General features: G+C 36.7%; 1 protein-coding gene across 3 annotated transcripts in view; it reads right to left on the reverse strand.

Annotated features, from left to right (window-relative positions):
• The window catches only part of ttc7b (tetratricopeptide repeat domain 7B), a 76000-nt gene that overhangs the window by 38473 nt on the left and 25284 nt on the right, over positions 1 to 12243 (reverse strand). For all 3 annotated transcript variants that reach the window (XM_031906816.1, NM_001097339.1, XM_031906815.1), the window contains 6 exon segments: positions 9571 to 9649; positions 8919 to 9091; positions 5598 to 5661; positions 3395 to 3532; positions 2116 to 2199; positions 869 to 973 (listed from right to left, as the gene is read on the reverse strand). In XM_031906816.1, coding sequence (XP_031762676.1) covers positions 869 to 973; positions 2116 to 2199; positions 3395 to 3532; positions 5598 to 5661; positions 8919 to 9091; positions 9571 to 9649 — 643 coding nt within the window.

Raw genomic sequence — 12243 nt, forward strand, 5'->3', positions numbered from 1 at the left:
TCTGAATTAAAAATAGCCCCCCCCTAGTGTCTTTCGATTTTTTTATCTGCAGATTCACAACATGCTTCAGTCAGTTACCTGAGCTTAGGTAACTATGCATCAAAATGTAATAAATCACCCATAAGCATCAACTTCTATGACATGAAATTCATTTTCTGCTTGATGATTTAATGACACCTTAGCTTAGCCCAGAGCACACTGCGCATATGGGTGTCACTGACACTCCAAAACAAATTCCAAAGTGGGGAGCAACAGTGCACTAATTTGAAGGCCTGAATCATTGAATCTGAGACTTTAGGCTGATGCAATAAGTTCAGTATGTAAAATACTGTATAATGTTCATATTTGTTTTTAGGCTTTAGTTCTCCTTAAAAAAAAAAAAACATTTTTAAAACTTATCTGAAACATAAGCAAGTATGCATATCATGTAAGCAGATATGCACAGAAGTGCACATTGTAACTGGATTAATATATTTATTTTGTTTGAAATCATTAATTAAAATAAGCAAATGCTATTTGATAGTATAACAAATGGCATACTTCTTATACTTTCTGCAATACCAGTAAAATGTTGCTCTATTTCATTTCATGGTTACTATGCTGCTAATATTCCCCAAGACTCTTTCTTGAAACATACACAACAAATGTATCTACATTTGCAAGTGACCACATAATCCATTCTTTATCTAAAGTAATTTTTCAGAAAAAAAAACCTTATAGGAACAAGAGTTATCAAGCCTTGTAATGCATTGCAGGGCTTGTTGTACTTGTTTTATCTGTGTGAAATGATGCACCTGTGACACTGTATATTTGTACATTCAGATGGAGATAAGCAGATTTACTCTCACTTAATGCTATGTGAGCTTACCCAATGCAAGGATCCCATACAAAGCTTGGCAGCCAGGAGAGGGATGGTGGCATCCTCTGGTTTTAGACGTATACATTCTCTTAAAACCTTTACAGCACGGGCAGACTAATTAAGGGGGAAGAAAAAAAGTTAAGGAGCTTGCAAGTGTGACAGTCCACACAATTTTCAGCAAGAAATGCTTTTAAGCTGTACGAATCAGAAGACAGTGACATGACAAACTAGCTTTTTTTTTTTTTACACTTATCCAGCTTCCTAACTGCTGAAATCAATTTAAAGGAGACATAAAGGATAAATGTAAAAAAAAAACTAACTTTGTAGGCAATTATGAATAATATATGGTGCTGGTTTCACTTTGGGCTAAAAATGAATCCTATCTATAAAAATGGTCCCTTTATTGGAGCTCCCTATAGATCCTATCAGCTCTCTGTCCGTGTTTCAAATGAAGGGTGGGCGTATCCTAACAGTCCCTGCCAGAAGCACAGTAGGAGGGGGATAGACAATCACAGCCTTGCAGTCACACAAGCAAAGACAGGCTTCATTTCCCTACCAGGTCAGCCTAGCTGCAGAAACACTACTTTTTTTTTTAAGCACAATCCTTCTATGTTTACAGGAGTATAATTCACTGGCACATTCTTAATTTTGATATGATATGTCTCCTTTAAATAAACCTACGGATAAATTCAAGCATTAAAGGTGGCCATACACAGGCAATTCAGGTCCTTTAGACTGATTAGACAGCTTATCTGCCCATGTATGGGCAACCCAAGGGGCCTACCTGACTGACATTTGACCTAAAATTGGGCAGGTTTCATTATCCTTCAGATCGGGGACCCAATCTGCTGATCTAATGGCGCCTATGCCAGTCATTGTAATTTGACTGTTAGGCCCTAGGGCCAAACGATCGAATTAACCCAATATCACCAACCCTCAGGTGGGATATCGGGAGAATATCTGCTCGCTTGGCTGCCTCGCCAAATGAGCAATTCTTCCTGTGCATGGCCACCTTAAGACATACCAAATAAATAGCTTGCAGCCCTAATCATTTCAATGACAAACAATTTATATATGTTGTGATTATTAATATCTGGCAACCTAGCCCTTTGTCCATATTCATTCTGTGTTCATGAAAAGATTACAGTACTACTTACAAATGCACACTTCTGAAAACTGTATTTTCAAAAAGCAAATATTAGCAACAAGTCTTAATTTACTGAAAGGCAAGAAAGTAAAAGGCAAAACTATATTACCTTCCCTGCAGCCATTAAAGAGAGGGCAAACTGATACCAAAGATGAAATTCCTCAAATGCAAATTTCATGGCACGTTCCAAACACTGAAACGACAAACAAACTTAAAAGTTAAGTGATAGCATTCTGCTTTATAGGTCACAATATTTACATTAACTGTCAAGCTGCAGCATGATATCAGAACATAGGTTAAAGGCTAAGACACATGGGGCTACTTAGTAGCAGTTACAAAACACCAGAAAATACCCTGCCATAGACAATACTGAGAATTGCCTCTGCTAAAACACACAGAGACAATTATAAGTAAAATATCAGCATTGTCTATTTTTGTAGCCGCGACAAGTAGCTTCATGTGTCTTAGTCCTAACAGTTCCCAGCAAGCAATTAAACAGTGTTGTTTATAACAAAGTTCAAAGGGCAAAGGTATATTTCTGTACATGTACTTCTGCAATTGAACCATGATGAAATTAAAAAATTAAAAACCAGGGATGCCAACCAAATTACCAGCTGTGAACAACTCCTCTCAGCATGCCAAAGCAGCTAATGGTAGTTTAATTTGGTTTGCATAGTCTGGAAATCTGTAGATAAGTATACACTGATTATTTTCAGATTTAGCACAAATGAATTATTTGTAAAGGTGAATATCCTCTATGGTGGACTTATATTCTGCAGGACAAGAGTCTAAATGGGATATGATGAGGGCATGGATGAGAATTTTTTGGAGTGTCTGGTGTGAGTAAGAGTCAAATGAAAGAAATGCGCAGACAAAATTGAAGCAAACTTATATGGTTAATTTTAGGGATACACTGAATCCACTATTTTGGGATTCGCCCAAACACAGATTGCTTTGTGAAAGATTCAGCCGAATACCCAACTGAATCCGAATTTGCTAATGCATGGTGAAAATTTTTCAATTTCCGCATTTATGCAACAAAAAGTCATGCAATTTTAATGATTTGGATTAGGTTCGTCCAAGCGTGTGGATTTGCCCAAATCCCAATCCTGCAGGACAAAATTGTGTACCCGTAAGTGGGGATAACAGGAGAAGTTCCGCTCGTTTGGCGACCTGTTACCATGTGTGGCCACCTTAAACATATTGCAACTGTACCTTGTATTATCATAATTTGTATTTATCTATCATTCTAATAAACCCCCGTTTGTTTTATCAGTTTATTGTTCTACTGTACAGCGCTGCATACATAAGTAGTACATAGTATACATACATACAAATAAGCACTTTTGGCTTTTTCTTGTTAGGTAAATAACAACAGAGTAACATACCTCAGAAAGCATTTCAAACTGGCCCCTTCTCCCTAGGGCAATGGTGAGAAGATCATACACTACTGAAGCACTTTGAAGACTAATAATCCGATCATTTTTGTGCTCTGGGATCCTACTTAACACTGCATCCCTGTTAGCCTTAAACAAAACAGATCCAGGTTAACCTCTCTATAATGATATAAAGTAATGATACAAAGTAGGAGACAAACAAACATCCCTGTTAGCTAATAAACAAAACTCATCACCTTTCCTTCATGCTATTATAGGTATAGGGTCATCAGCAAAAATTAAATTATGATTGTGCATGCATGACACAATCTGGAATATGTCTTTATGGAAAAGATACCAGGTATATATTCAGACCAGATCAAATGTCTCACAGCAGAATCAATTAATTAATATCATGGGCTATGTGGGTTGGGCTGAACAAGTAGAAACTGTTGAAAATGTAAAATATATGAATTCTGAATCTGTAATGTGAGGAAAAACATTTAACCTGTATAAAATAAAAACTGGAATATTATGTAAAATAACAAAAAAACAAACCAAAAAAAAAAAAACAAACAAACAGTCTCCCTCTATATGTACCAGGCTCTGAACCAGCTTTTAATGCTAGTGCAAAACAAAATACACATAAGATGGCTCCAGAGATGCCTGGATTCAGTGAGCTTATTTACATAGTACATATTAGTTGACAAACTGACACCTAATAATTGCACCTTCGCACCTATCTGCAGGTTTGAGCTTGACTGTCAACATTTTAGCTTTCACCTTCACACCCTTTGAAATCAGCTGTGTAAATTGATATTATGCTGAATCTTTGTGACATGCATCATGCTTAAATTTGTTTCCTGAAAATTAAACAACACCAAATGAAATGAGGTTTTAAAAAGACTGTCACTTGGTTGTAAATACTGTATAAGGTTATATTTTTAAAAACCAAAATCCCACAGCATTTAAAAAATAAATAAATTAATAAAGCCTTCAAAAGAGCACCCAATATTTCATTCTCCAATGTACAAGAAGGTTGGACAATAGCGGTGTGAAGGTGAAAGCTAAAAATTGTTTGACAGTCAAGCTCAAACTAGCAGAGAGATGGGAAGATGCTATTATTAGGTGTCAGCTTTTCATTTGCAGCCACTAGTGTAACAGAACATTTGTAAAACATTCACTGCCTGCACAAGGTATTTACCTGATAAACATTGCTGTATTTCAGGACTTGAGTGATGTCAGGGCCTGCTCCCTACTCCTTTTTGACAGCTTTGCTTGCTAAAAATGTAGTGGTTCAGGTTGGGCTCCTATGTTCAATTTAAGTTAACACTTTTCAAGTCCCAGGATCTAACACTTTATAATTTAACAGGGGAAAGGAAGGGGTTGAATAACTCACTGAGCCTAGGTGGGGATGGCAAATGGTTTGAGTCACAATTAGAATCATTATTTCATTATTAAACCTGTATGTCTCTGTATTTTTGAAAAATAAGATGATTTTTATGCACTTAAGCCCAGTTGAATGAACTAATTTCAAAATGAAGTATTATTTTTCTTTAACAAAAGCTAAATTATTATACATTTTATTTGCAATCTTTGCTAAACAACCATCTCCAAGAGCATGTTGGCTTGGAACTTGGTAACAGATGCTGTAACAGCTGATGTGCATAAATAGGGGATGTACCTTTTGTGGAGTTTCTAACATTTATTATTCTATACTGCTATTATAAACACTTAATGGAAGTGTTGTTTTTTGTTGTTTCACTGTTATATTTACTATAACTAATATAATCATATTCCCCATTCTTGCTCCTTGTAGAAGTTACCCAAATTTCCAATATGTTTTATTTTAAAAGCTAACCAACCACAAAGTAGTAAACAAAGGTCCAGTCCCTAATCTTGGCTACCAGAGGCTACTAATCTCCCCGGAATGCCTTTCCACTGGCAATAAAATTATTTCCTTGATTCAAATCGGCATCTTAAATCTGCCTGGGTATGGCCATCTTAAGCCTTTGAGCAACTCTTCATCCGGGACTTTTCTTTGGACTTTGGGACCAGAAAACTATTGTAGAGTGCTGAAATGAAACTGGAACAGTGTACCATTACCATTCCCACCCTAAAATAGAACTAGATTTGTGGTTTGTTTGTAATGTCAGTTTGAAATAAGCAATAATAGTTTATATTTGCCTTTAGACCTGGTCTTGCATTTACCTACCATGGACTCACTGATGAGCAAGAGCAAAAGGGCCTCTTCTGTGTTTTCTTGTGGGCAGAAAATGCTGTACAAAAACAGATTGCATTATTAGCATTAGAGAAATATAGTTCACAGAATAACAGAAGAAAGCAAAACTTTAACACTATTTCCATAATTTCTTTAAAGATATAACTGTCTTTGCTAGCAATTTCAGTTGTTTATATTTGGGCAACGCTGAAACTTACTTTTGCCTATAGCTTGTACAGAAATATACCTTAAAGGGGGATGTAAACCTACAAATAAAATTTCTGCCTTAACTAAATAGATTTTAGTTATAAGAAAGTTTCCAATGTATATTCATTAAGAACTTTCAGTAGTTTTATAGTTGTTTGTAGATAGAACTAGTCCATCCCTTTCTATTTTCTGCCTTGGTGGTTCTGACTTTTGAAATAAAGTAGCAGAATCCAGCTGATTAACAGACCTGCATAATAAGGATTAATTGAGGTCTGGCATGGTGCCGAGAGACTGGCGGATTGCTAATGTGGTGCCGTTATTTAAAAAGGGATCCCGTTCTCAGCCTGAAAACTATAGGCCTGTTAGTCTGACATCAGTAGTAGCAAAACTTTTGGAAGGGGTAATAAGGGATAGGGTACTTGAATACATTGCAGTTCACAATACTATTAGTTTGTGCCAGCATGGTTTTATGCGTAACAGATCTTGCCAGACTAATTTAGTCGCCTTTTATGAGGAGGTGAGTAGGAACCTCGATGCTGGAATGGCAGTTGATGTCATCTACTTGGACTTTGCTAAAGCGTTTGATACAATACCTCACAGAAGGTTAATGATCAAATTAAGGAATATTGGCCTAGAACATAATATTTGTAATTGGATAGAGAACTGGCTGAAGGATAGATTACAAAGAGTGGTGGTAAATGGAACATTTTCTAATTGGACCAGTGTGGTTAGTGGAGTACTGCAGGGGTCAGTCCTTGGTCCTTTGCTTTTTAACTTGTTTATTAATGACCTGGAGGAGAGCAGAGAGAGTACTGTTTCTATTTTTGCTGATGACACTAAATTGTGCAAAACTATAAGTTCCATGCAGGATGCTGCCGCTCTGCAGAGTGATTTGACAAAATTAGAAAACTGGCCAGCAAACTGGAAAATGAGGTTCAATGTTGATAAGTGCAAAGTTATGCACTTTGGTAGAAATAATATAAACGTGAACTATCTACTGAATGGTAGTGTGTTGGGGGCATCCTTAATGGAGAAGGATCTAGGGGTTTTTGTTGATAACAAGTTGTCTAATTCCAGGCAGTGTCATTCTGTGGCTACTAAAGCAAATAAAGTGCTGTCTTGTATAAAAAAGGGCATTGACTCAAGGGATGAGAACATAATTTTGCCCCTTTATAGGTCCCTGGTAAGGCCTCACCTTGAGTATGCCGTGCAGTTTTGGGCTCCAGTCCTTAAGAGGGATATTAATGAGCTGGAGAGAGTGCAGAGATGTGCAACTAAACTGGTAAAGGGGATGGAAGATTTAAACTATGAGGTGAGACTGTCGAGGTTGAGGTTGTTTTCTCTGGAAAAGAGGCGCTTGCGAGGGGACATGATTACTCTGTACAAGTACATTAGAGGGGATTATAGGCAGATGGGGGATGTTTTTTTTTTTCCCATAAAAACAATCAATGCACCAGAGGTCACCCCTTTAGATTAGAGGAACGGAGCTTCCATTTGAAGCAGCGTAGGTGGTTTTTCACGGTGAGGGCAGTGAGGTTGTGGAATGCCCTTCCTAATGATGTGGTAATGGCAGATTCTGTTAATGCCTTTAAGAGGGGCCTGGATGAGTTCTTGAACAATCAGAATATCCAAGGCTATTGTGATACTAATATCTACAGTTAGTACTAGTGGTTGTATTTATAGTTTATGTATGTGAGTGTATAGATTGGTAGGTGTGGGTTAGGTGTGCTGGGTTTACTTGGATGGGTTGAACTTGATGGACCCTATGTAACTATGCAATGCAGAAAGGGAGAGAAAAATACTGCTTCAAAAAAAGTTTGGTTTGTCCACTTTGTGGCTCCAAAAAAGCTGGGGGGGGGGGGGCTGGGTAATATTTTACTTTATGCTGAAAAAAGGCAACTATAGGAAAGAATACAAGAAAATTTCCATGGGTAAACAACATGGCCTTCTTTTACCCAGCATTTTTATGGGTGAACAGCAGCACATAAATTTACCATCAGCATAAGTAATGCCCAGTGTTGGCAGGAGTGGTGTAAAGATCTATGTCATTGGACTATCGACAGGCAGAAATGGATTCTTTGAAGGGAGGAATTGTTCTTCACATCTGAAAGTCTAACAGACTTGTAAGGTTCTGGTGGATGCAAAAAGATCTGGTGCTTACTCACATGTGTAAGTTTGGTGAAGTAGGAATAATAGTATGGAGAGGATTTTCATGATTTGACCTTGGGTCCTTGGTTGTGGTAAAAGCAAACCCTAATGCTATACAATTGCATTCTTAGCAATTTTGTATTACCTACTTTGAGTAAAATGATTGGTGAAGACCGTTTACTGCTTAATTATAATACACGCATGCATAAAGCAAGGTATGAACAAAATCAGTTTACTGGGATAGAGTGGAAGAACTTGATTAACTAGCAAAGAGCCTTAACTTCAACTCAACTGAACACCTGTGAGAAGAGTCAAAATGGCAAGTGCAAGCTAGGCCTAAACCCAAACATCAGTTTCCAGCCTCACTAATGCTCTTGGGGCTAAATTGTAGCAATCTGAATTGAATACAACATCAGTATGACACAACTGTCTAAGGCTTATCAAAAACTTACTGAAATATTTTCAGCAAAGTAGAAACAAATATACCACCTAAAGGTGGATAAACATATTTATAACATATTGAATAAGATGTTGGGGAAAGGCTGTCTGTATACTTTTCTCTGTTTTCAATCATTATCAATTTATAGAGCCAGCAAATTACACAAAAAAACTTTAACAATTTTTCAATAGTTGTTCTTTACTACACAAGTTAAACAAGGAGGACATACTCTCCTAATAGCAGCAATGGCAATGTTTCTGTCTAGTGAGCATAGCAGCTAGAAATGAGGTTTAAGTAGGTATTGCGGTCACTGCTGAGTTTACTGACTTTAGAGAACTCTACAGTGACAAATACATATTCAGTTTCAACAGTGTACTGCTCTTTTAAGTAAACCATTTTACCACTGGACCTCAATAATAAGAGTTCCTACATGTTTAACCTGCAAGGGAAAAACAACATTTCTTATTTCAATGACAATGTTATTCAGAAAAGTTAGTAGTTTTGCTCTCTAAGAAACCTACTTTTCTCCCATGTATACTTTGGGTCTCCTACTGAGTGGATAACTTTTTGTGTTAAGTTCATGTCGGAAAGGGTCATCCAATGGGGACTTGTTTGGTGGTTCCTCTAGTGGGTTCCAGTAACTCTGTTCACACATGCCACGGAGCAATATCTCAGCTAGCTGCCTGGCTATTGTCTGAAACAAGACAAAGGCACCAAAGTGGTGGTGAAAACGAAAATTTCTCTTGTATCCTTTCTGTACTATAGATTAAATAACTTAACATGCTAATTCAGGCCAGAGTTTACTTGTTCACAGACATTTAAAAAAAAAAAAAAAAAAAACAAATACATTGAAAGATTGCCATCTAATTTGTGGTAACAGTTGAGAGAGAACTAGAGGGAGGAAGCACTGGCATAAGTCAGAAAGTAAATACATTTTCATTAACAAAACAAAATTCTGGAATATATACCTACACCTAAAATCCACTACTAGCCACCTACACAACCTCCCATGCAGCTTGGCAGGCTCTTGGTTGTTACCTGGCAAATTTGTGAGAAATTAAGCTATATTAGTAAAATTATAAAATTTATTTAAATGGTTTTATAGGTATCCCTTCTAATTTTAGTAAATATTAAAATTCATGAAAAAAAGTGTTGTTTTTTTAAGGGTCTTACCATTCTCAGGTTCTGTGTAGTTCGGGTCTCCACAGCCCTTAAAAGCTCTCTGAATCTCCCCACACCTCGCGTTAGGTTTCTGAATACACGAGAGAGCAACACTTAGAAATTGAGTCTTCTGCATACAGTACCTAGGTTCGAAATACTGAACTAACTAGTTAATAGTCTGAATGTATGTTTTAGAGAATAAACAGCAGCAAATTCTTTGTACAGGATACGTTCTTCAATAATTGAGCACTCTGAATAAAGTACTGCAATTTGAATTAATTTTTTTTTCACTTTATTGATAATATACTAAATACAAGTTTATTACAAATATACTAAAGTATGCTACATAACAGATTTATATAGAAGCAATGCATAGATGTATTTGCTAAATAACCTGGTATTGGGGTAGGAAGAGCTTAAGGGCATCTGGGCAATGCAAACAGAATCTAGATGTACATGGTGGAAGTTCATTTTTGGAATCGTTAACGCATGTATGGGATCCATTATCCGGAAACGCATTATCCAGAAAGCTCTGAATTATCAGAAGGACTTCTCATATAGACTCCATTTTAATCAAATAACTCAAAAATAATTGCCTTTTTCTCTGTAATAATAAAACAGTACCTTGACTTGATCCTAACTAAGATATAATTAATTCTTATTGGAGGCAAAACAATCCTGTTGGGTTTATTTAATGTTTAAACGGACTGCTTAGGTTGGCATAGGATAGCCAGCCATGATACAACTGCACATAACATCCACCCAGCCATATATTTTGGAAAATGAACACTGTAAGAAAATATATAAAAAGATGTGGTATACCCATTGTTTTGCTAGGCACTGCACCCAACCTAAACCCACTAAATACACACAAAATACAGACTGACTTTTGTTTCTCACTAGCTTCTGAATTTAAACTTCAAGAATAAGTACAGATTCTGGTTATTTTGTAAGGGATTAGTAGTGAACAAATCCTGACAGATGCATACAGCTGTCCATACTGCTGTTCCCTCCCTACCTCTGCAAAGAGAAGGAATTTTAGCTCAATAATGCTTTTAATGAAATTGGACGCAGAAAAACCAATGAGCATAAATCCTGTCAGCAGTTCCCGACTGCGCAAAACAGCCCCTTCACATTTACTGTACCTCTATACAAATTACAACAAAAGACATGAGAGGCATTGGACAGAGTTCAGCAATGCACTCACTGTTGACAGTGATCAACTCTTCCAATACTAAAGAAAACAGCAGTGCATTAACTACTGACTGATTCAATATAGCATGCCTTCAATAAAACTGCCTTTAATAAATCCAAGATTAAATCCGTTGCGGCTCTCATCTGTGGAGTAATGCATAATCCACTACAGTGGCATATTACAGACTAAATCATGGTAACTAAAATTTTTTTTAGTTTAGTGGTTGTTGGACATGACTGGTGTCAGGGTTAAGAAATTTGCTACCCAATGTCTGTAGAAATCAAGAGAAATATAAAGCTTTGTTGATTAAGTAGTGGATCTTGGTGAAAAATTATACCCATACCTATTTCCCTATCAATAAATTGCTTTGCTGGGATGGCCCACTATATAAGGAATGAGGGCAATCAACCCCATTTGTAAAGGTTATCTAAAATGCATATGAAGCTATATTAAAACGGTGTACTGCAGATAATAAAGACTCTCTGTGTAGAAGAAACTATATTAATATATATTTTTAACATGTGGAAGTTACTCCATATTTGGTGCTTGCGAGGCAGCTATATCGTTAGACGGTTCTCCTCTAGAGTTGCTACAGTGTTTGTGTAGTCAAGCAGGCGCAATAATGTTGTTTTCTTTCAATTTCCTTTGGAAAATATACTAAAAATCAACAGAGGTCCTATAAATTGCAAAACGTATGTGATTGAAAATACTCATTATTCCTGGTAAACACAAATCCCAACTCTTCTTGCCCTTTTGGTACAATTAACAGCCAATCATTTTATACACTGTAATCAAAGTAAGGAAAGGGCAAAAATCGCTAGCTTATTGTACAATTTGTTTTTTTATATGGAAAAAGGCTTTCAAGAGGAAGCTTGAATTAAAAAGACTTGATTGAGTAACAGCTGGAAGGATCCTGGGTGTCTGTTCCTACACGAGATGTTCACTGAAACACAGGCGCAAACCAAAGCAGTGAGCTGTTTTTATTCAAAGTTTGCTAATGACAAGAATATGGCATGGCTACAAAAAAAAGCATGTGTTTGTTAGTCTCTGAACAAGCGTGACCCACATTTTCCTTTCTCTGCAATCGTTGCATAACAAAAACAAAACAGATTTATTCCGCTCAAAGCACTTTGAAAACCAGAGAAATTGCGTATTCACTAATAGTAATGTTGTGTTAATTGCAATACTAAGAAGCAGAATGTCGGTTCCTTGAAAATTTTTAAGCAGAACCTATATTAGTTTGCCTTTAATCATTAGAAGAACATTTCAGTTTATGCAAACACAAAGTTTTTAGAATGACAATATAAATGATTGAGGAAATAGCAACTCATACGTTATTCTTAAGGTAACAATTCTGTTTTTTGAATAAGGGAAATACACATAAAGATCTGTCTGTCTGTGGCAAGTGGTCAGCTGAAAGTTCAGTGCCTGGGCTGAGGACTGGATGACATGATGAGCCCATACAGAGCAACTGTGGTCCAATATGTATA

Source organism: Xenopus tropicalis, chromosome 8, assembly GCF_000004195.4.
Source record: "Xenopus tropicalis strain Nigerian chromosome 8, UCB_Xtro_10.0, whole genome shotgun sequence".
NCBI lineage: Eukaryota > Metazoa > Chordata > Amphibia > Anura > Pipidae > Xenopus > Xenopus tropicalis.